Below are 21,654 nucleotides of genomic sequence, written 5' to 3'. Positions count from 1 at the left end.
ACGAGGTGCTGGGGAGCCAGCAGAGAAGGTTCCTTGGCTTTGCTCCCTGCTTCCAGACTTTTCCCAAAACTCCCTGTCCTTTCAGAGCTGGGCTCAGGGCTGGGGCAGGACATGTGTGGCCAGCTGGAGGGCGAGGGGGAACAAGCAGTACCCCCGGCAGGCGTCACAAAGCCAAACAGGATTATTTATGGAACAGATTTCCTCCAGGTTGTGTTACAGGGATGGGGGCGAACGGGGCAGACCCCAGCCCTGGGAGAGGGGAGACTTTAGGACATCTCCCCACCCAAGAAACAGAGTGAGCTGGGGGGTCTGGCACTGGCATAGCAGTGATTTGGAAGGTGTCTTTTATTTTCTAAAAAAGCAACTCTGATTCTTTATTCCCATGTATTTTTTTGGGGGAGGGGGGTTCTATGCAAACAAAAAAAAAATTACCATTTTTATAGTACAAGGACAAACTAGGCTGAACTTCCTCATTGCTGCCATTGGTCCCATGGGGTTTTTCAGGGTTTTGGTGTTATCTCAGGGGCCTGATGGAATTGTGCTGTGGATTTTCCTGGTATTGCAAACCCACAATATTTTAATTTTGTTTTGTAAATGAATATTTAAAGCTCTTGGAAATTTAAAGCCGGGAGGGAAATGTTTGAAACCACATGCAAGATTCACCAGGGTTATTTTAGCGGGGGGAAAATTAAATGCCATGAAAACAATTTTTCCCCCCCTTTTCTAAAGTAGGCTTTAATTTTCACTCTGTATTTCTGTTGAGTGACACCGGTGTATAAATTACAGCTGGGGAAATCAAACTCAGCATATAGAGCAGACCTGTGAGAAAACACCCACCAGGGCAGTGCTGCCTTCAGCCTGGCCCCGAAGATTTTATTGGGAATGAGGATGCGGATTGGGAGCTGCAGGCACTCATTACAGCACAAACTTGGTAAAAAGTGACCACTTCATAAAAACACTCAGAGATGTCCCAATTTAAATCTGCCCCCAACATTTTTTTTTGCTCAGGCACTGCAGCGATGAGGTGTATGATCACAAAAGCGCTGATTTCTAACCCGGGGCGCTATTCTTGGGGCAGCTCTTGACAAAAACCTTATTTCCTTCTTCCCGAACTGGAACATTTCTGCGTGTTCCAGCAGCCGCTTGTCCGCCAAACCCACATCTCTGTCCCCAGCTCTGAGGCAATTTTTCACTCTTCTGCGCGGTGTTTCCTGCGACTCCCGGAGGAGCTGGGAGGGATCGGGCCACCCCGGGGAGCTGGGGGGCAACGAGGGCACCTGCGGCTCTGGGGTGTCCTTGCGGGGTCGCATGAAGCCGCGGGGTGGGGACAGCCCCACGGGGGGCTGAGGAGCCCTGCGGGTGGCGGAGCTGCACGGAGCTGCTCTCCAGCGCTGCACGGAGCTCCGGGGTCAAACACCGCGGGCACTTCCCGGGGCCGGGCTGTCCCCTGTCCCCTGTCCCCTGTCCCCTGTCCCCTGTCCCCTGTCCCCTGTCCCCGCTCCTGCCGGAGCCGGGCTGTCCCTTGTCCCCTGTCCCCTGTCCCCTGTCCCCTGTCCCCTGTCCCCTGTCCCCGCTCCTGCCGGAGCCGGGCTGTCCCTTGTCCCCTGTCCCCTGTCCCCTGTCCCCTGTCCCCTGTCCCCGCTCCCTGCCGGGACAGGGGGGCCAGGCTATCCCCTGTCCCTTGTCCCCTGTCCCCGCTCTCGCCGGGGCCGGACTGTCCCCTATCCCTGTCCCCTGTCCCACCCGGGCCTGGCTGTCCCCTGTCTCTGTCCCTGTCCCCTGTCCCTGTCCCCTGTCCCTGTCCCTGTCCCCTATCCCTGTCCCCTGTCCCACCCGGGCCTGGCTGTCCCTGTCCCTGTCCCCTGTCCCCTATCCCTTCCCCTGTCCCACCCTGGCCGGGCTGTCCCCTGTCCCTGTCCCTGTCCCTGTTCCCTGTCCCTGTCCCTGTCCCTGTCCCTGTCCCTGTCCCCATCCCTGTCCCTGTCCCTGTCCCTGTCCCTGTCCCCTGTCCCTATCCCTGTCCCTATCCCTGTCCCTGTCCCCTGTCCCTGTCCCTGTCCCTGTCCCTGTCCCCTGTCCCACCCTGGCCGGGCTGTCCCCTGTCCCTGTCCCTGTCCCTGTCCCTGTCCCTGTCCCTGTCCCTGTCCCTGTCCCCGCTCCCGCCCGGCCCCGCCGGTGCCACCCGGGCGAGCGCGCGGGCACAGCGCTCTGATTTGCATATCGCCTCCGCCGCCGCCAATGGCAAGGTGGGAATTGGGGACGGACAGGCGGCTCAGCCAATAAGACGCGAGCAGGGCGGGCTCAGGGGCGCGGGGCGGGGCGGCCCGGCCGGGCGGGCTCGGGGGCCGCTCGGAGCCGGGCGGCGACAGCGACAGCGACAGCGACAGCGGGGACAGCGGGGACAGCGGGGACAGCCACGGGGACAGCGGGGACAGCCACGGCCACAGCGGGGACAGCGGGGACAGCCACTGCCACAGGTGGGACCCGCGGGCCGGGCAGCGCCGTGCCCGCTCTGCCGCACCCTGCGCTGCTCGGGTGAGCGGCTGAGTGAGCGTGGGGCACCGCGGGCTTGGGGACAGCGGGGACAGGACAGCGGGGACAGGACAGCGGGGACAGCGGGGACAGCGGGGACAGGACAGCGGGGACAGCGCTGTCCCGAGCGGGCCGGGGGCGCTGGGGAAGGGGATGGTGGCGGTGAGGGTAGGAGCGGGGTCCGTGCCCCACGGAGCTCCCCGGGATGCCGGGAGGAGCTCCCGCAGCGGTGCCCGGGGATGCTCCGGCACATCCCGGGCTGCTGCCGCCGCTACCGGAGGGAATTTCTGCTTTCCCCGCTCCCCATCCCCGTCCGAGGCTCCCGGGAGCAGCCGGAGCGTTTCTTTTAAGCAGAGAGACCCCGCAGGGTGTGTGCATCGCTACGCACAGCCTTTGGCAGCAGGTAGAAGTGGTTGCACAGGGTAAATGTGATTTTTAAAAAAGTTTCTGCGTTTTCTCCTCCTCTCCTCACATCAAAACTCTTCCAGAGCTTCTGTTTTCACGTTCGAGTGAGCTTGCTCTTCCCAGGAAACTGTATTTTACACAATGGGCTGTAGGAACTCGTAGGAGATTTGTCTGTCATCGGTGTGTCCCCAGGCTGCGGCTTCCAGCTGAGGCTCCAAAGCTGAACCGAATTTCTGTCCCCAACGGTGCAAACAATAAAAGTATGCTTAAAAATAAAACATAATGGGGAAAAAGAAAAAAAAAAAAAGCCAGGAGCTGATACTTTATGGCTTTAGAGTTTAAATAGTGTCTCATCCTAACGAGCTATTAAACTTGAGGTGGATTTGAGGACATCACTGGGATATCAAAGCCAACCTGGGAACTGGAATTAAAAGTTAAAAAAAAAAAAGAGTTGAAAGCACAAATTGCCGCTTCCTTTAAAACATGAGCAAGCTGCCTCCCTCCTCCCCTGTCCTGCTGAAGGGCTGAGGAGAAGAAAATCATTAAAAAGGTCTGGCAGAGCCTGTATCTATCTGGCTTTTCTGCTCTGTCTTCCCAAAGGTGCTGTGGCTTTGATTTGGGTGCCAGTGCTGCAACTCCGAGATACTTGGGCTGCGTTTCCAGCCTGGTACTCTGAAAATGGGACAAAATTGCTGGGGAGGGGACAGAAAATCCCTGCCAGAGAGGGAGCAGCGTCCACAACCTGGAGCTGTGCAGCACAGCGAGGGGGTGGAGGGGTCCTGGGTGGGTTTAGGTCCTTGAAAAAATCCCCAGCAGATTTCTGGGGAGTCGTGGAGAAGTTTTCTCCTCTGCTGAAGTGCACAGGGAGAGGTGATAGCACGTGGCTGGTGGCTCTGGGGGATGGAGAGGTCCGGTGGTACAGGCTGCTCGTGGTGCCCATCCAGCTCAGAACAGAGATGTCTGCCAGGATAATTGCTCATGCAATTATCTTTCCTTGTTTGTTCGGGATTTTTGGGCTTTATTTTTAATTTTTTTTTTATTTTTAATAAATGCAAATAATCTCATCTTCCCAAGGCTGTGTTTGCCCAGCACACATTTCAGTCATGTCGAGGTCCTTTCCCAGCACTGTTAGAGCACCTTCCTGCTGGGACGAGCCAAAAATAAGGACAACTGAATAAAAAGCAGACTGCATCCCTCAGGAACACCACTGCTGTGTAGTTACGTGTGTTTTAATTAATTACCTGCTTGCAGAAGGAGAAAGTTTGCTGGAAGGTTTGAGATGGTCAGCACCAAAATTTCCTTGGGCTGGCTGCAGACTGGCTCAGGGGAAAAATATTTTGTAAGTGGTTTGAAAAATAGTTTGTCCTCAGTTATTTCTCATTCTATGCTATTTTATATCAATTTTATTTTATACTCACTCTTGGTTACATGTATTTCTATAAAGTTGCTGCAGCCCCTTGAGGGAGCTGTGAAGCTCCTACTGATCTTGTGCACGTAAAAGGGAAATAGATATTACTTAGCAAGGGTTTTATTTTAATGCTCTGTGCCTGTGGGTGTAAAGAAGTGGCCACGAGTGCTCTAACGTACAAGTTGTTCATGTAACTTGTTTGTCATGGAGCTGACAGGCTTTTTCCATAACCAGTAATTGTGATTAGTAAGGATTTCTGATTTTGCAAGCGAGTGCGTTGGAAAATTAGGAAAATAATGGTAAAGTAACTGTCAGAAGTGAAGAGTCAGGACTGTGAGGGACTGCAGCTAAATCATCTTCTACCTGCAGTGTCCCATCTTTGTAAATAGCAGTATTGTCCTTAGATGGAAAAATATTCTCATTGCAAGAACTTTTTGATTTAGATGAAATTTAACCACTGAATAAAACGAGCCCTGGGAGGCACTGCCTGACCAAGAGCATCATTCCTGGGATGTGACACCACCCCAAAAAGGAGCCCAGGTGGGATGCAGCCTCCTCCCCACCCCAGGTGGTGCACACCAGTGTGTCAGAGCCTGTCCTCACCCCTGTGCTGGCATTGTCCCCAAGGCTGTGGTGGCATCTGCCCCTGCTGCTCCTCGCAGCGTCCCCAGCGATGCCACTGCCACCCCCCTCCCCACCTGCAGTTTGTCCCCTCGTGATGTTTCTCCAAGAAATCCTCACTTGGCACCCGAGCAGGCTGGCGTTTCCCTGGGAATTGCCGTTTGCCCAGAATCATTTGGCATTTACAGCGCCCTGGTGCAGATGGTGCTGGGTGCTGAGTTATTTCTGGGTGCCAGAGCTGCTGCTGGCGGTGCTGGGTGCTGAGCTGGGGATTCCCCTCATGGCATTCAGCTCAGGGATGCTCCAGGTGCTGCTGAGCCCTGGTGTGTGGGGATAAATCATCCAGCACAGCATTCCCACTGCCAGGGGTCACCTGGCTGCAAGCTGCTCGGAAAACAAAGAAACAAACACATTTTAATAGATCCAAGTTTAATTGCCACATTTAGTCCGGAGAAAAGGCTAAATTAAAACAGAATTGGCAAACAAGGAGTTCCTTGTTTATTCCCATTTTGTATTTATTTTAGTCCCCCCCCAAGCTGTCACTTGAAATTCAATTTTCTCAGCACTGTGTAGCTGCTGCCAGGAGGCTGCTCTGAGTCGCCTGTGGAGGGCTTGGACTTCACTTGGTGTGCTGCACGGGGAGGGAAAATTCACATTCAGCAGCCAGAGGTGGAATATTTAATTCCAAAAAGCCCATCTGGTCTGTTGTCCCTGGTTGTTTTGACCAGAGGAGAAGACACGACTGAAAGGACCCCGCTCATTTTTGGTGGCAGAAAACCCAGCAGGAGGGTGCCAAGGAGTGGGTAGTGGGATGTCAAGTACTTTCTCACATTTTACAGATGGTTTATATAACCTGCTTGGCTATATTATTTATTTTTCCTGTCCAGTTACATAATCCCAATTTGTGAAAGCTTTAGGAGGTTGCATTCCCCACTGTTTCGTGGCCTCTGAGCTTGTTAAGGTGCTTGGCCTCCCTGCCAGGCATCTCCCAGGAAGCTCAGGCTGGTGTGGAACAGCTCTTTATCCATTCATTATTACCATATTTCCTTGATTATTCCGTTTTAGCCATCATCAAAAGCTGTGCCAGCCCCTCAGGAGCAGGATGGGTGCAGGCTGCTGCCTCTCCCTCCTGGTCAGAGCAAAGGTTTTGGGCATTCCTGGTTTTTCCAGTGTTTTGAGGATCTGTTCTCGTGGCAGAGGCTTGCTGTGATTTTTGTGGTGGAAACAGCTGAAATCCCTGCTGGGGGCAGGTAGGAAAGGAGCTGCAGAGCTGAATCCTCAGCCTCACCCTGCCCCTGGCACCTTCTCCCCTGGGGACAGCAGCTACCCATAAATGTCTGTGGATTTTGTTTTCCCTGGTATAAGTTTATCCTTCAAAATAAGGGAGGAGAAAAGAAAATGCTGCTTTTTTTCTTAATTCCCTCTGGCATGGGGAGTGGAGGGTGTTGTGTCTCTGGGTTCCCACTCTGGAGGAGATGGACCACAGGCTGCTCACAAGAGAGTTCAGAGGAACTTTATCCCTCTGATTTGGTTTTTGTTTTTCCTTTTGAAGCGACCTGGGAAAACCAAGCGACCATTTCTTTGCTAGAAAACCAGCAGAAGAGCCAGATTATTTTTAATGGGTTTATATTGTGAACTGGGGGGATAAAACCTCTCCTCTCTGAAGGTCTTTTGTGTGTTGCTGGCACGGGCCTGCTCACCTCGCTCCAGGGGATGCAGAGACACTGAACCCATCTTGCTTTTGCCTGAGATATTTATTCTGGCAGGGTTAGTGACCCATCCTGCTCACTTGTTCCTCTCGCTGCAGCTCAGGAACAGCCTCTTATTCCACATATTTTAGGAAAAAAAAATCAATTAGTTGATGGCTTGAACCTTAAATAAAACCACTTCAGAAGCTTACAAATATTAGCTAGGCAGAACGATGAAGCCAGTGTGATGGGAGCATCCACTGCTGCATTAAAGTGAGCTGCATGCAGTAGTTTGATTTTTTCACTTCGTTATCCTCTTAATTGTTTTAAAACCTTCCCCTGCTGGTGTTTTTCAGGTAATAGGCAGGTACCTCCTGGTCCTTGGGAGGTGTCTGGGGACTGCATCCCCCTCTGACGTGTCCCCACGGCGTGGGTGGCACCAGGGTCTCCACGGACTGGCCATGGACACAGGAGACCAGGGGCTGTGCTTTGGTTCAGAGCTCACCCTGGGTGCCATGGGGGTTCCTCAGGGTGCTGGGCAGTCCCAGCAGCTCTGTTTGCATTTTGGTTTTTCGTTTGAGCAGAAGTTGCCGTGGCTGCCCCGCCGGGATGTTGGCCGCTTGCACCCCGGGACATAAATGGATCCGTTGGGAGCTCTTAGCTGGTGAACAGAACTTTCAATTTTATGGCTTCCCTGCTTATTTTGGAGGAGAGCGAGAAAGTGGCCAGGATTTAAAAAAAATAAATAAATTAATTAACTGAGATGTATGAGTGTGAGAACTAGCACTCAATGTCTAGGTGTGTCCTTATGTGTTGGGATGCAGCTGAGGATTATGTGGAGCTGTTTGTCCATCTTAGGAAAGTAATATTTTGTTAGAAATCCCAATTTTAACTCATTACCATCACCTTCTTTGGTCTCTGCTCAGCAGCTTGGCCCTGAGGTGTCTTCAAACCCCCTCATCCAGGAGAAATCACTGCTCTGGTCTTCCCTCTCCTGCTGCACAGGCACAGCTTGCTCAGCAAGAAGGGATTTTATTAGGAAAAAAGCAGTTCTTGTGCTGGAAGGGGAAGCAATCCACTGTGGGTCAGCGGAGAGAGGCAGCTGCTGCACTAATTGGGTTATTCTTCGTTACCAGGCTGTGCTGGGGCTGGAGGATGCCTGTGCAGCCCTGTGCTGCTGTCCAGCTCGAGGGGCTGGCATCTGGGGTGATGATCACCAGGATCCAGGGCCCCACATCCCCCTGCTGGGCTTTCAGATTTGTTTTTTGGTTTTTTTTTTTTTCAAGCCTGACCTTTGCATTTTCAAGCAACTCCCTCCTGTGTTGCAATCTGAAGCTTTTAGGGCTGTTGTGGTGCCGTGGAAGTGAAAGTGCTTTGTGCTAAGTGGGTCTTAAAAAAAACAAACCCCAGGGCAGCCAACTCTTATTTTTTCATCCTGTTAATTTTCATCCCAGTGAAACAGTTGGACGGGATTTATTTTTTTTTAAAGATGATGGTAAGATGCTGTTTTGTGGAAACAGCGAGTCAAAACAGGTTTTGGCCATCATCTTCATCACCCATCTCTGACATGGTGGAGCACGATCTGTGCCTCAAAACTGCTCTGTTCTCCCTTCTTCTTCTGAAATCCTGTTTTAGAATGAAAAAGAATTTTTTTTTTCATCTTTTTTTTTCTTTTTGTCCCCCTCCTCTCTTCTTACCAGGTATTTCCCCGCTGTGTCCCTGGGCCTGGACTCTCCCTGCACCTTCAAACCTTCTCCAAGGATTGCATGGTGGCAAGGTGAGACCCCTCAAAACCCTGGCCAGCCTTTGCTCTTCCCTGTCCCCTTCCCCTCCTGCGAGCCTCCGGGAGGGATCTGCAACATGAAGTTTCCATTTGGAGCTGGCGAATTCCCGGTATGCCGAATTCTGGGAAACGTGGCTGGGGATGGTGTGGTTGGTGAAACCCTAGCATGTGTGATACCTGCCTGTCCTCAGCCCGGGGTCAGACATCTGCATCCCATTCTCCCCCCTGAATTTCCACCTCTTCCTCAGTGTTGGGAGACAGCAACACCTGTGTGGAGAGGGAATTGTAAAATTAAAAAGCTTGTTTTTATTTATTTCTCTGCTTCCCCGGCCCATCGGTGTTTATATCCCAGGGAAATGAGCGGTGTGGATGTTCAGAGGAGGGAGGATGGTTTATCCTGGCTTCATTCGCAGACTTACAGCATTAATCTTGTGGGTTGCAGCAGCAACAGGAAAGCAGGATCTGCTTGGGGTGTCAGAAAACACCAGGCGCTTTTGCACAGAGTAATTAATTAATCCCTCCCTACATCCAGAGCATACAAACAAGAAGATTCAGGCTGGGTGACATCTCACTATTAAAACCTCAGGGAGTAGCAGATTTTTTTTTAATTTATTTTTTTTTTGCCCTACAACAGTTTGTTTCAAATTAATTGGGATTTTGGCCCGTGGCCAGCCTCCTCCTGTCTCTCCAACTGGGAGATAAGTGGGAGCAGTGCACTCTTTTCCCTAACCTAGTTGGAGCTGTTTTTGCTGGACGGAGGAGTGGTGAGCTCTTTCCTAACGTGGGCCACGTTCTAAAAGCTGGGTCCTGTGGGCTCCTTCCCTCCCACTGCTGCTGACGCAGAGCGTCTCCCCTCCCGCCCGCCTTGGCCAGCTTCCCTGGATGACTCCTCTAATTGCTTACGTCGAAAAATAATGAGAAGGATGCGTCGGGTGTATTTTTAGATGTCTCTTGGTGGGATTTAGCAACCGGCAAAGCCGGAGCCAGCACCTCCCTGGCTGTCTCCTGCATCCCGGCGGTGGCTGCTTGGTGGACCTGGGGGAGGTTCTGTCCCCACGAGGTGGTGGTTCTCTGCTTCCCTGCTTTTTGGGCTTCTCCTGGTCCTTAAGGGTGGGTTATGGGTGGTGTGTCCCTGGTGCTGGGTCTGGTCTGTGCTGGGAAGTCCTGAGCTGGTGCACGGTGCTGGGATGGGTACCACCTCCTCCTCACTCCTCTCCAAGAGGAAGGCTGTGGTGGCGTGCAGACCATCCCAGCACCCAAATCTTTGAATCATTGAATAGTTTGCATTAAAAGGAAACTTTAAAGGTCATCTAGTCCAGCTAGATTAGAGCAGGTTGCTCAGGGCTCTGTCCAAACTCACCCAAATGCTCCCAGGAATGGGGTGTCCATCACACTTTTGGGTAACCAGTGCTTCACCACCCACATCATCAAACATTTCTTCCAAAGTAACCCATGGCACGTTTTCCAATAAATACCTGTGAGATAATGGGTCTCACCACACGTTTCTTTGCCGTTTAAATGCTTTTTTTTTTTTAATAAGATGTTCCCATCTGAAACCCCAGCAGCACAGAGGAAAGGGAACAGAATCCCATTAAAAGACTGTGATAATTGAGCCTTGCAACAAGTAGTTCCCTTATTTTTCTCTTTGCTCCTTCCATTTCAGGGCTCTTTGTGTCTCAGTGGCTTCCTGTGCTGGGGGGGCTGGCCTCCAGTCCTTCCCTTTCCACCCGGGTGCGAGGAAAGCAATTCTTCTTGCAGCACGACTTATCTCTCCTTGGAGCTGAAAACATCCTTTCTTTGCTCTTTCTGAATCCCCCAAATGAATGATTTCTCCTGCTGGTTAACATCAGCTTCCACGCTGAAGACTGTGGGAAAGTTTCACAATTACAGTGGCTTTAATAGATCTGGTTTATGTCTTAAAAAACCCATCGCTTTCTAATTCTCCGTCACATGTTTCCTTGATGATGTGTCACCCAGCAGTGCAGCTACCAAAATAGCCCCATGGTCTGAAGGAAATCATCAGGAAATATGTTTTTGAAACTGTAGGCAATTCTTTTTTTCACCAGGAACCATTGGAAAAAGTCTGTGTTCAATGGAAAACGTGGCTTTTCTGGCACCTTGGCTGCTTATGTGGTGACATTTGGGAACGAAGTGCTCCAGCAGTTTGCCCAAAACCCCTCCAGTTCCTTAGATTGTAGAATTTTCTCTTTATCCACCCAAATAGCTGGGATTCTTTTGGTATTTGGGCTTGCTTTAATTTTTGGGGAGAATGCTTGCTTGTGCATTGTCTTTCCTCTTCCAGCAGCTGCCCTGCTCCTGCCAGGCTGACAGGGTGTGTGCTGTGTCCCCCCAGGTCCAAGGACACCATGACCACTGATGAGGCCACCAAGAGTGAAGGGGAGGTGCAGGCAGCAGCTCTGGCCGAGCGTGGGGAGGACATCACACCATCCAAGGACCGAGGGGTTCTGAAGGTAAGGGGGGGCTCTGCCAACAGCATCCTGCCTTCCTGCACTTTGGGGTGCACTTCCTGCACCCCCAGCCCTCAGGGTCGCAGCTCCAGGGCTGGAGGACTGAGTTCTTTCATTTCCAAGGCAAAGAGGATGAGCGTTGCTCGGAGTAAAGGAGAATGGAGCGGTGGTTGAGGCTGGTGGGCCCAGGCTGCTCCATGAATTTCACTGCTATTGTGTTCCTAATCAGATTATTAGCTGTAAATCCACAAAGCATTTCTGTGTGTGACTCACAAACATTAGAAAGAGCGCATTACTGAGGTCATCCAGTCTGCTCCACGGCCCCTTTTTCATATTCAGGGCCGTTTCTGGATACTTCTGCTCCTCAGCACTTACACTTCTCCACTTGAATAGGACCTTTCCTCCAAGAATAGCATCCTCCCCTGCTCCATCCTCAGCTCGAGAACTGCTTGTTCCCGGCTGCAGCGTTCAGAAAAAAGTGTTGACAAGGAGTGAGTAGTGAACTGACACACCCCTGGGAGTAAAATGTGTACGGACAGAGTGAGTGGAGCTGCACTCACTGCAGGTTTGGAGCCACGGTGTTTATCCCCCCAGTATGGACTGGTTTCTGCTCCCAGCCCAGTCCAGCTCCACTCCTGTGGCTCCACTTTGAGATTTGTTTTTAGGAGCTGATGACAGGCAAATTTAGGGGCAAACTGAATAGCTGCCTCCTGTCATTTAGAGCAGCCCTGGGGTGTATATGCATGTGTGTATAAATATATTTTTTAAATGTAAATGCTCGTGTGTATCTCCCTCCCTCTCCATATGCATCTTTGCTGTCCCATGGCCCCAGCTCACAGGTGGTTTCTCTGTCTCAGATCATTAAGAGAGCTGGGAGTGAGGACGAGTCTCCCATGATTGGAGACAAGGTTTATGTGCACTACAAAGGGAAATTGGCCAACGGGAAAAAGTTCGACTCCAGCCGCGACCGGAACGAGCCCTTCATCTTCAGCCTGGGCAAGGGTGAGCTGCTGCAGGGGTGTCCATCCCCGGGTGGTGGAGGGGGGACCACCCTGGGGCAGGGGGAGCAGCTGATCCTGTTGCAGGACAGTGTCAGCCCTGCCTTAAATCACTTGTGAATTCAGGTTTTGTTTTGGTGCATCCTCGCTGCACCCAGGCTGGGTTTGCTGCTGGCTTGCTCCCTCCTGCCTGACATCTGCCTTTCTCCTAGGTCAGGTAATCAAGGCGTGGGACATCGGGGTGGCCACCATGAAGAAGGGAGAGATCTGCTACTTGCTCTGCAAACCCGAGTACGCCTACGGCTCTGCCGGCAGCGCCCCCAAAATCCCCTCCAATGCCACCCTCTTTTTTGAGGCAAGTAATGCTGCTGAGCTGCTGTGTGGCTGAGCAAGCTCGCTCCCTTTCTGCCCTGCCAGCCAGCTCGGAAATAAAAAAAATTAAAATTAATAACAATAATAATAATAATAAAACAAAGCCCAAACAACAAAAAAAATTCACCAAAAAAAAAAAAATAATAACCAGCCCAACTTGGATTCCTGAAACGTGTCCCTCTGCTCCAGGAACTGCTGCCAGGGCTTTCTCAGAAATGTGTGTCTGAGCTGGAAGGCTGGGACTGAAACTCCAGCTTAGGAGAGTCCTGGTGCTGGGGCGGGGAGTGGGCAGATTCCTGGTTTCAACATGCACATGGGAAGGAGAAAGCAGCTGGGAAATGCCTCCAGGTGCTAAAAAAACATTCGTGCTGAGGGGTGGTAGGAAAGTTAAGGTTTTGGCACAGAGGGCTCCCTGGGCAGGGCTCATGGGGACACAGAAGGAGGGAGTCTGTCCTAAATTAAGGCTCAGGTCGGGTGTGGACTAAGCTGAGGGTCAGAGCTGGTCCCATCAGAGGATGATGGAGAAGCTCCTGCCCACACTGGGGGACTTTCACAGCATCTTCCAGCAGCAGCTGTATTGTACCTTTACAGGTTCAATAAACTTATTTTTGCTGTTACATTGTGTTATGCTGCAGGTACTGGATGAGTCCCCATTTCTAATAAATCACGTGTATTTTGCTGTGGTTTGGATCTGGGTTTTATGGGCAACTTCTGCTCGTCAGCTGAACGGAGAATTCGCTGGCTTGGTTCTCCAGCCAGGGGATGAACTGCTGCTTTGTGGCTCTCTGTTGTTTTTCTCTTCTCCTTTCCCCTTCCCTACTCTCTGCCCACTTTCTCTTTATTATTATTTTTTTTAGGTCGAGCTGCTTGACTTCAAAGGCGAGGACTTGTTTGAGGATGGAGGAATAATCCGGAGGATCAAGAGCAAGGGAGAAGGTTACTCCAACCCTAATGAAGGTGCTACCGTGGAGAGTGAGTGCTGGTCCTGGTGGGAGGGCCCAGCCTGTCCCGAGCTGATCCCTGGCGAGGAGCTGCTGGCAGTGAAGGTGGCTGTGCGTGCTGTGGGGTGCAGTGACATCCAGCCGGGGGCCAGAGGGGATGGAGAGCAGCTGGGGCTGCTCCTCTGAGCTCTCCCTGGCCAGCCCCTGCGCTGCCTCTGCCCTGCAGGGCTGGCTGGAGAACCACCAGCCCAGGAAAACCCTGGAGCTGCTCAGGCAGTGGCTGGGGGAGGATGGAAGAACAAAGCCCCGTGGGGTTTCAGGGCTCTGCTGTCTCCCCCAGCCCTTCTGCATCCCAGAGCAGTGGTCAGGGTGCTCTGGGATCTGCCAAAACCCCTGGCCCTGCCTTGCCTCCAGCTGCCAGCCCTTCCTCCCTCAACACTTGCTACATATTTTGGATGCCCAGCAGTTTCTTTGGCCTCCTCATTCCAGTGTTGATGGTATTTTTGGGGGGGTCTCATCACATTTCTTATAGAGCAGGGCTTTTTCCTTCTCTTATGGCCACGGGGCTGCTGATGGTGAGGGGAAGGAAATTATTTCAAGGGGTTTGCTGAGGCTGGGGTGGTCTCAGCTGCCACGGGAGGATGAGGAGCTCACATCCCATTGGGTTCTCCCTCTTCTGGTCCCATTTCTGGAGCAGACATTCCATGGGGCTGGACAGGGGAGGGCAGACTGGGGTTTGGGGTTTTTCTTTCACAGGAACTGCTCAGACACACACACAGGGCTTGTTCCATATGGGAAGCATTCACTTCCTTTTCTTAATTCCAGAGCTCCTGTTCACAAAGATCCTGAAGTCCCTCTATCAGCTGAGAAATTGAATCTGATCTGTGAGAGCTTACAAAGTTCGCAGCTTTAAGTGGCTGGTTCTTCTAACGAGACTCTCTTTTAGGGAAAAATGAGATTTTGACTCAAATTCTGCTGTCTGAGCGGTGTGGGGACACAGCAGTCCCCCCTGGGGCAGGGCTGTGATGCTTTACCTCAGCTGTGTAGTTTGGGAGGTGCTGGAATTAGGCTGGAATAAATCACTCGTCCAGGAGCAAGTACCTCTGGGTTTTAATAGGCTTGAAGTTTTACGGACCCTAAATGCCAGTTCTGGTCCCTAAAACCTGTGCTGCAGTTGAAATCTGGCATTCTAGCTTTTGTTACATCCTTTCCCCCCACACCCCTCCTCCTTCTCCGTTTTTAATCTGAGTACAAATTGCTGTCAGCACATCAAGTTCGTGTGCCAGCCGCACTCAGTACACTCTGTTCTCAGCTCTTCAAAAACAAAATCGCTGCAGGCACTGAGAGAACAATAAGTCAGAGCTGCAACCGGAGTGATGTTCCTTCAGTGACTTTTTTTTCTCTGTAATCCAAGAGCGGCTGAACCAGCTGACCCACTCCTGGAAACCCGAGCAGAGATTCCTCCCCCCGCCGTGCTCGGTGTATTTTCTGTGCAATTAAAACAGAGCAGAGCTATCCTTGGAAGGAAGGATCACAACATCCCCTCGTGCATCCTGTTTTAAAGTGGAGCTTCCCATCCCTGCCTCATCCCGCAGGGGATGTGGGACCTTGGGGAGCTTTTGGGGTCAGGGACTGCGGATCTGTGCTCGCCAGGGAGGTGCAGGGAGATGCACGGTGCTGTGGGGTGGCTGGCTTACTTGTATTTTAGGCAGAATTTCCCACATTTTCCGTGCCTAAAACACCTGCCAGCTTGGCTTTGGGCAGTGCAGAAGCACGGGTTGTCCCCGGAGGAGCTGGATTTGCTTTTTGTCCTCATCCCAAGCTGGGTGAGCTCACAGCCTGACTGCCGTGGTCACTGTGCACCAGAGATGGTTGCAGGATGTGTCCCAGGGAGCTGGCAAGCACCTGGGCATCCTCTGCTCGAGTCCCAGCACGGCTTTGGTGGCAAGAGTGGGGTGACAGGGCAGAGCCTGGCGTCCTGCTCCTGCAGGAGGAACCCATCCTTGGGTTCTCTTAGGGCAGCTGGACCTGCCCTTGGAATGGGGGCTGCCGGGTCTGCTGGGTCCATGCCTCTCACCCTAAGGACTCCTGTGGGTCCCAGGGCAGGGGATGGACGCAGGTTTCCTTCAGCCCAGGGTGCAGCTCTCCTGTGCAGAGCCCAGACCCTCACAACTGTTCCTGTACCCAGCTTGTCCTGCCCCTCACCTGCCACCACAGCAGGATGCTCAGTGCCCTGCAGCATCTCAGGTTGCATTCTGTTCCCCTCAAACAAAGGTAAAGCTCATGTCTTTGCAGGCTGCAAAACCTTTAAGAACACTTGTGATTTTTTCCTCTTACAAAGCTTTTTTTGTAGTTGTTTGTTTTGGCTTTTTTTTCCCCACCCCCCAACAACATGTAGGAGTCCCTTGTGAAATTGCTTTTACTTGATGCCTGCCTGCACGTGTGTGTATGCCTTTTACCCTGCAAGCAGAATGCAAAGGTTGCAAAAGCATCCCCAAAGCCTGGAACGTCTTCAGGTTTGAATAAATAAAGAATAATCTTGCTGTGGAAAGCCAGCCAGGAGTGCCAGGTGGTGAGTGTGCCAGGTACCCAGTGTCCGCTCTGCCGGCGCTTCTGCCAGCGTCTGGGGCTGGAACAGCACGGCCCCTGGTTGAAGATTAAAAATAAAAAAAAAAAAAAGTTTATCTTGTACTTTGAGTTCTCAGAGTCAGGAGAACATGGCCTTGTTTTGGAGGCAGGAGTCAAGGCAGTATAGCACAGTATAGAAGATTTGTAATCACCGTGATAAACTCTGCCTGGCGCCGTGCCAGCAGCAATATCCAGTTCCAGTAAGACTCGACTCGTGCACTTGAGTACGAGGGGAACATATTAGTCACGATGTTTATCTGTTGTTTGGTCCTTGCTTGGACAAGATATGCCTGCCTTGCTTTTCAGCAGTGCTCCCAAGCCCTCCCCATCCCTCTTCTCCAGAATGCCCCCAGCCCTGGGTCTTCCCTCTTCCGGGCTCTGCTGAGTTTTGGGAGAGAAGCTTTACAAAATGCTTTCTAAGGCGCTTTGGAGCCCACCTTTCTCCAAGGTGTGGGTGACTCTGGGTGCCATCCTGCCCCTCTTGCCCCTCTGCAGTTCACCTGGAGGGATTCTGCGGCGGCCGCAGGTTCGACTGCAAGGATGTGAAATTCGTGGTGGGCGAAGGGGAGGACCACGACATCCCCATCGGCATTGACAAGGCCCTGGAGAAGATGCAGAGGGGAGAGCACTGCATCCTCTACCTCAGCCCACGGTGAGGAGCATCTCCACAGGGCTGCTGAGTGAGTTCCAGCCTCCAGCCCTTGTGGAAGATGGTGATCCTGAAAACTCTCCAGGAGAGTCTCAGAGGACACCAGCAGGAACAGCAGGGGTGACCAGTGGCGTGTAAACAGGAATGTTGAGATACTTAAAAAAAAACAAACCATAAAACCAGGTGAAAGGGCTTTATCCAAGTCCAGTGTCTGAGATAAAAATGTCTCCCTGCAAATGCCCAGGGCTGGAGAGAAGCCTGTGTAAAAAAATGGTTTTGATGCAGCCAGGAGTGCTGGTTCCCAGTGTGTGCATTGTACATCCACAGGGACCTTTGCTCGCGGAGAGTCACATCACCCTGTCCCCAAAATGTTAGAAAGCTGCGGGTGGCAACCTGAGCGTGCATTTATGGGCAAGCTGTGCTGAAAAAAAGCTTTCTCCCCCTCCTCTGAGTGCCTCCCCCTGCCCTGCAGGTACGGCTTCGGCGAGGCTGGGAAGCCCAAATTCGGCATCCAGGGGAACGCGGAGCTGGTGTACGAGGTGACCCTGAAGAGCTTTGAGAAGGTGAGGGCAGAGGTGCTCCTGTCCTTCCCTGGTCGCAGGGATGGCAAGGCCTGTGCAGCCTCCAGCCTTTGTCCCTGGCGTGGCTGCAGCCCAACCCCAGCTGAAGTGGAGACGTCACCGAGGAGCTTCGTGTTCTTAATTTGTTCTTCTCTGTTGGTTTGTTTTATTCTTGTGGCTGAGGTCCAAGGCTGGGTGTCTTATTTGTTCCTAACCTTGTCCTTTTGTACTTTCTTTTTATTTAATATTATTTTCTCTTCTTCCTTTTTTCTCCCCTTCTCTTTTTTATTTTTTCCTCCTCCTTTTTTCTCCTTTTTGCCTCCATTTTTCTCTTATTTTCTCCTCATTTCTCCTTATTTTTCCTTTTTTCTACTTTCTTTCTATTTTTCTCCCTTTTCTGCTTTTTCTCTCCTTTTTTTCTCCTTTTTTTCCTATTTTCCTTTTAGTTTCTTTCCAATTTTCTCCTTTTTCCCCCACTTAATTTCCCCCCCAGACTGCACAGATAAAAGCTGGTCTGTCCAGCCTGTTGTACCCTTGAGAAGGCTGGGGATGGGATGCAGGAAAAGCCCATGGGATTTGCACATCCCTGCGTGGGTCCCCTGCCTGTGCCATCACCCTGGCCAAAGCAGGCAGCACCTTTCTCCAGGCTCTGTGGTACAGCCCTGATGAGCCCTGAGCGTGCCCAGCTGTCCCAGAGAGTGGCATGGTCCTGCTGGGGCAGGGGAGGCTGCTCTGCTCCCCTGGGAGTGCTCCAAGTGTTCCTTTGCAGGCCAAGGAGTCGTGGGAGATGGACACCAAGGAGAAGCTGGAGCAGGCAGCTGTGGTCAAGGAAAAGGGCACGATGTACTTCAAGGTTTGTGAACTTGGGGGTGGCAGAGGCAGAGGGGGGGAGCTGGGACTGAATTTGGCAGCCAGCAGTGTCAGAGAAGCCATGTGCCCCCAGACAGGGCTGGGGAAGGCGAGTCCTGCTCTGCCTCTGCCTTTTTCTCACTCCTTGGTGCTCCCCGAGACATCTCATCCTTTCCCAGCATTGCCTTGGCTCTGGGTGCTCCCTGCAGAGCAGGACAGCAGATCAAACCCTTCCCAGGCCAGGGCCAGTGCTGAGGGGCTTTGCATTCCCCTTCCCAGCTGGAGCATCCCAGCTCCCCCCTGTTCTGACTCATCTTTTCCCAAACCTGCTGCTTCTGGAGGAGTCGGGATCCTCCTCCTTTCCTGTATTTATCGAACACCCCACATGACACTTGTCACCTGCTCACGGCACATGCCAGGGCCAAGACTGAGCCTCTTTTTGCTCCTTTCAGGAAGGCAAATACCTGCAGGCAGTGATTCAGTATGGGAAGATTGTGTCCTGGCTGGAAATGGAGTATGGCTTGTCTGAAAAGGAGTCCAAAGCCTCTGAGTCCTTCCTGCTGGCTGCCTTCCTCAACCTGGCCATGTGCTACCTGAAGCTGCGAGAGTACGCCAAGGCTGTCGAGTGCTGTGACAAGGTAGGGGGGTCACCACAAACTGGTACCTTCATGGGCTACCCAAAACCAGGGGCCAGGCAAAATTAAAGGAATAAAAAGCAGGTATATTTATTGAAGGGCCTTGAGGTGCATTTAGGGGTTAAACCCAAAAAAAATGACAATGGGTCACGGGTTTTCACACTTTTTCTAAGTTTGGTCCATTTGCATACTGGGGGTTGATCCTCCAATTACAGCTTCAGGTAATGAAGTAATTTACCCCAAGTTTTCTCCCCTAAAACTCACTTTTGTTTCCATCTCTGCGAGTCTGATGCAGTGAGGTGTCCTTGATTCCAGGCATGGAGAGGAATTGTTGTGTCTGACCAAAATGGGAGAAGAGCAGCTAGCACTGTATATGGAGTTTAGAGTTATACACTAAAGAATTACAGGATTACAAATATAGGAAAAATATAAAAGTTAAAGTCCTAAGGCATCAGCATGAGCCTGGAGGATGAAGCATCCTCTTCTCCTGCATGTTCTCACTAGGAGTTTGATGGAGTTTTTTAAAATTTCTTTTTGTATAAGAAGGAATATCCCTGCCACACTTAGGGGTATTTTAAGCAAGGAGAGATAATAAAACTATATTAATGATCTCCCAGCTGCTAATGGAGATGAGGCAATTTTTGTTGAGCAAGATGCAAGTCCTCTGGAGATTTGAAGCCACCTTGTCCTAATTTTGACAGATTTATTGAGGCTTTGCCTGTAGGGGATCTCTTGGGAGGGCTCTGAGATGTTCACAGGGACCTGTGTGTGCTTCCAGGCTCTGGGGTTGGACCAGGACAATGAGAAAGGCTTGTACAGGAGGGGTGAAGCCAGGTTATTGATGAACGAGTTCGAGCTGGCCAAATGTGACTTCCAAAAAGTGCTGGAGGTGAACCCACAGAACAAAGCAGCAAAGTCCCAGATCTCCGTGTGCCAGAAGAAAACCAAGGAGCACAACGAGCGGGACCGGAGGATCTACGCCAACATGTTCACAAAGTTTGCAGAGAGGGATGCAAAGGTGAGTGCTGCTCGTTTTTGGCCATCCAGGTGTTGCACTGAGGGTTTGTGATGAGGAGAGATGGGTTCAACCGAATTAAATTATAGGTCAGGATGCAGGATAGAGGGATAGAGCCTACTGCAGTGGGAAGAAGTGTTTTACTTGTTGGTCTCTCTTATGCAGAGGGTGCCATCAGGTGCTCAATCACCAATAAAAGCATTTGCAGTGTGAGTTCAGAGGGGCTGAGAACGGGGCTGGCATTGGTACTTCAGCTGGCTGCTCCCAGCTAGAGAGTGTTGGTGAACTCCTGGTCACAAGTGAAATGAAGTATCATTCCATCTCTGGCAGGAGTATTTTGAGACATGATAGTGTGGATTTCCTGAAGCTGGTAAGGCAATACCTGCTCCTCTGCTCAGGCGGGAAGATCGCTGTCTCAGAACAGGCTCTCATCCAAAATTCCACTGAACAAAACCTGCTGTACTGTAACGAGAGAGGACACGGCTTTGCAAGCCATCTGCATGGGTCATTTTTATTCTGAAGCGGTGTCTGGAGGTTGAGGCTGTGGATTAAGTGACTGGTGCAGCCCCTGGGGAGCAGCAGGCCAGGGGCCTGGGCTAGGAGCAGCGCCAGCCTGGCCAGCTGCTGGGCCTGTGCTTGGCTTGTGTGGCCAGCTGTGATGGGCACAGTCACTGCTGGAGCAGGCAGGAGGCTTCCCTGTGCCTGAGTGCTCCTCTTGATGGGCTGCACCCACGGCTCAGTCCTGTATCTCCACTCTGACACTGCTGACTTACCTCCTCATCCATCCATTCATCATCCATCCATCCATCCATCCATCCATCCATCCATCCATCCATCCATCCATCATCCATCCATCCATCCATCCATCCATCCATCCATCCATCCATCATCCATCCATCCATCCATCCATCCATCCATCATCCATCCATCCATCCATCCATCCATCCATCATCCATCCATCCATCCATCCATCCATCCATCCATCCATCCATCCACCATCCATCCATCCATCCATCCATCCACCCATCCATCCCTCCATCCCTCCCTCCATGCATCCATCCTCACTCTGTGTCAGCACCCTGCTTCTGGCGAGGTGGGTCACATCATTCCCAGGGGTCCCACACCTTCCCCAAGAGCTGCCCGGGCTGCTGAGCTTTAACCTCCACCAGCCACTGAGCCCAGGAATCAGAGCCCAGTGGTGGGAGCTGCACTGCTCAGTGGGCACGGGGGAGTTGTGGGGGGCAATTTTACCTCTCCTCTCCCAGGCTGGACTGCCTGAGCCTAATTCCAGCATCCCTGTCACTTGCCTGCCCCTTCCCTCTCCTGTTTCCAGCTCAGTGGGTTTTGTTTGTTGTTTGGCAGGAAGCAGCCAGCAAAACCGGTGTGGAAAAACCAGCGGAGAAGGCAGCGCGTGGAAAAGGACCTCAGGCTCCTGGTGCTGAGGGTGAAGAGGCTGAAGGACATGTATGATGGAGGAGGAGGGGATGGGATAGCCTCGTGCCCTCAGCCCACACTGACAAAGGTTGCTGCCAAACCTTGGGACTTGCCAGTGTTTTCTTGTAAAGCTTGTTACAGTTTGTGTGATCGTGGAAGCCAAAAGCACCTCGCAAAGAAAAGCGACCCCGTCCCACCGCCCTGGGGGCAGAGCAGGAGCGGCAGGACACCGTGGGACCACTGCACGTGGAACAAACACCTTTTAAACAGCAGGAAAAAGGAAAAAAAATAATATTATCATGATAAATTAAAACGCTTGGCTCCTGGGAGGTCTCCGTAGACAGCTTGTTCCAGCTCCCTGGGCTGTGTGTCCACTCTCAGCACAGCATCCTCTGAGAGGAGCTGGGATGTGGGACACGCTCCTGGTACACTGCAGTGCTGCCTCTGCCTGTCCCAGAGCAGCCCCGGGGCAGGGATTGGCTTTGTCTCCTGCTGACTCCTTGCCCGTGGCCAAAAGTTGCAGGGCAGAGCCAGGATGAGAACCCACATGGCCCCTGCTGCAGCCCCTGGGTGCGGGGACATGATTAATCTTTAAAGCACTGTTTGGGGAGGGGGGCACACACGGGTTTTACCTTCTGGAGGAGCTGGTTCCTGTTTCTTTAGAGAGC

The 21,654-nt window shown here is 52.0% G+C and overlaps 1 protein-coding gene across 2 annotated transcripts; it reads left to right on the top strand.

Moving 5' to 3' along the window:
• Positions 1-2,357: 2,357 nt before the first annotated feature.
• On the top strand, positions 2,358-21,312 carry FKBP5 (FKBP prolyl isomerase 5). Of its 2 annotated transcripts, none has more exons than XM_021535999.3 (12): positions 2,358-2,477; positions 8,355-8,431; positions 10,791-10,908; positions 11,763-11,907; positions 12,116-12,258; positions 13,133-13,247; positions 16,340-16,496; positions 16,966-17,056; positions 17,823-17,906; positions 18,355-18,540; positions 19,316-19,555; positions 20,915-21,312. In XM_021535999.3, the coding sequence occupies exons 2-12, from the start codon at positions 8,421-8,423 to the stop codon at positions 21,020-21,022; spliced, it is 1,398 nt and encodes a 465-aa protein (XP_021391674.1). In that variant the 5' UTR covers positions 2,358-2,477; positions 8,355-8,420; the 3' UTR covers positions 21,023-21,312. The 2 variants fall into 2 exon arrangements, with proteins under 2 accessions (XP_021391674.1, XP_021391675.1); XM_021536000.3 differs by lacking the exon at positions 2,358-2,477 and adding an exon at positions 2,517-2,535.
• Positions 21,313-21,654: the final 342 nt, after the last annotated feature.

Source organism: Lonchura striata, chromosome 30, assembly GCF_046129695.1.
Source record: "Lonchura striata isolate bLonStr1 chromosome 30, bLonStr1.mat, whole genome shotgun sequence".
Lineage (NCBI taxonomy): Eukaryota > Metazoa > Chordata > Aves > Passeriformes > Estrildidae > Lonchura > Lonchura striata.
The sequence above is the reverse complement of the archived record's forward strand: the minus strand, read 5'-3'. Positions and strand labels throughout refer to the sequence as shown.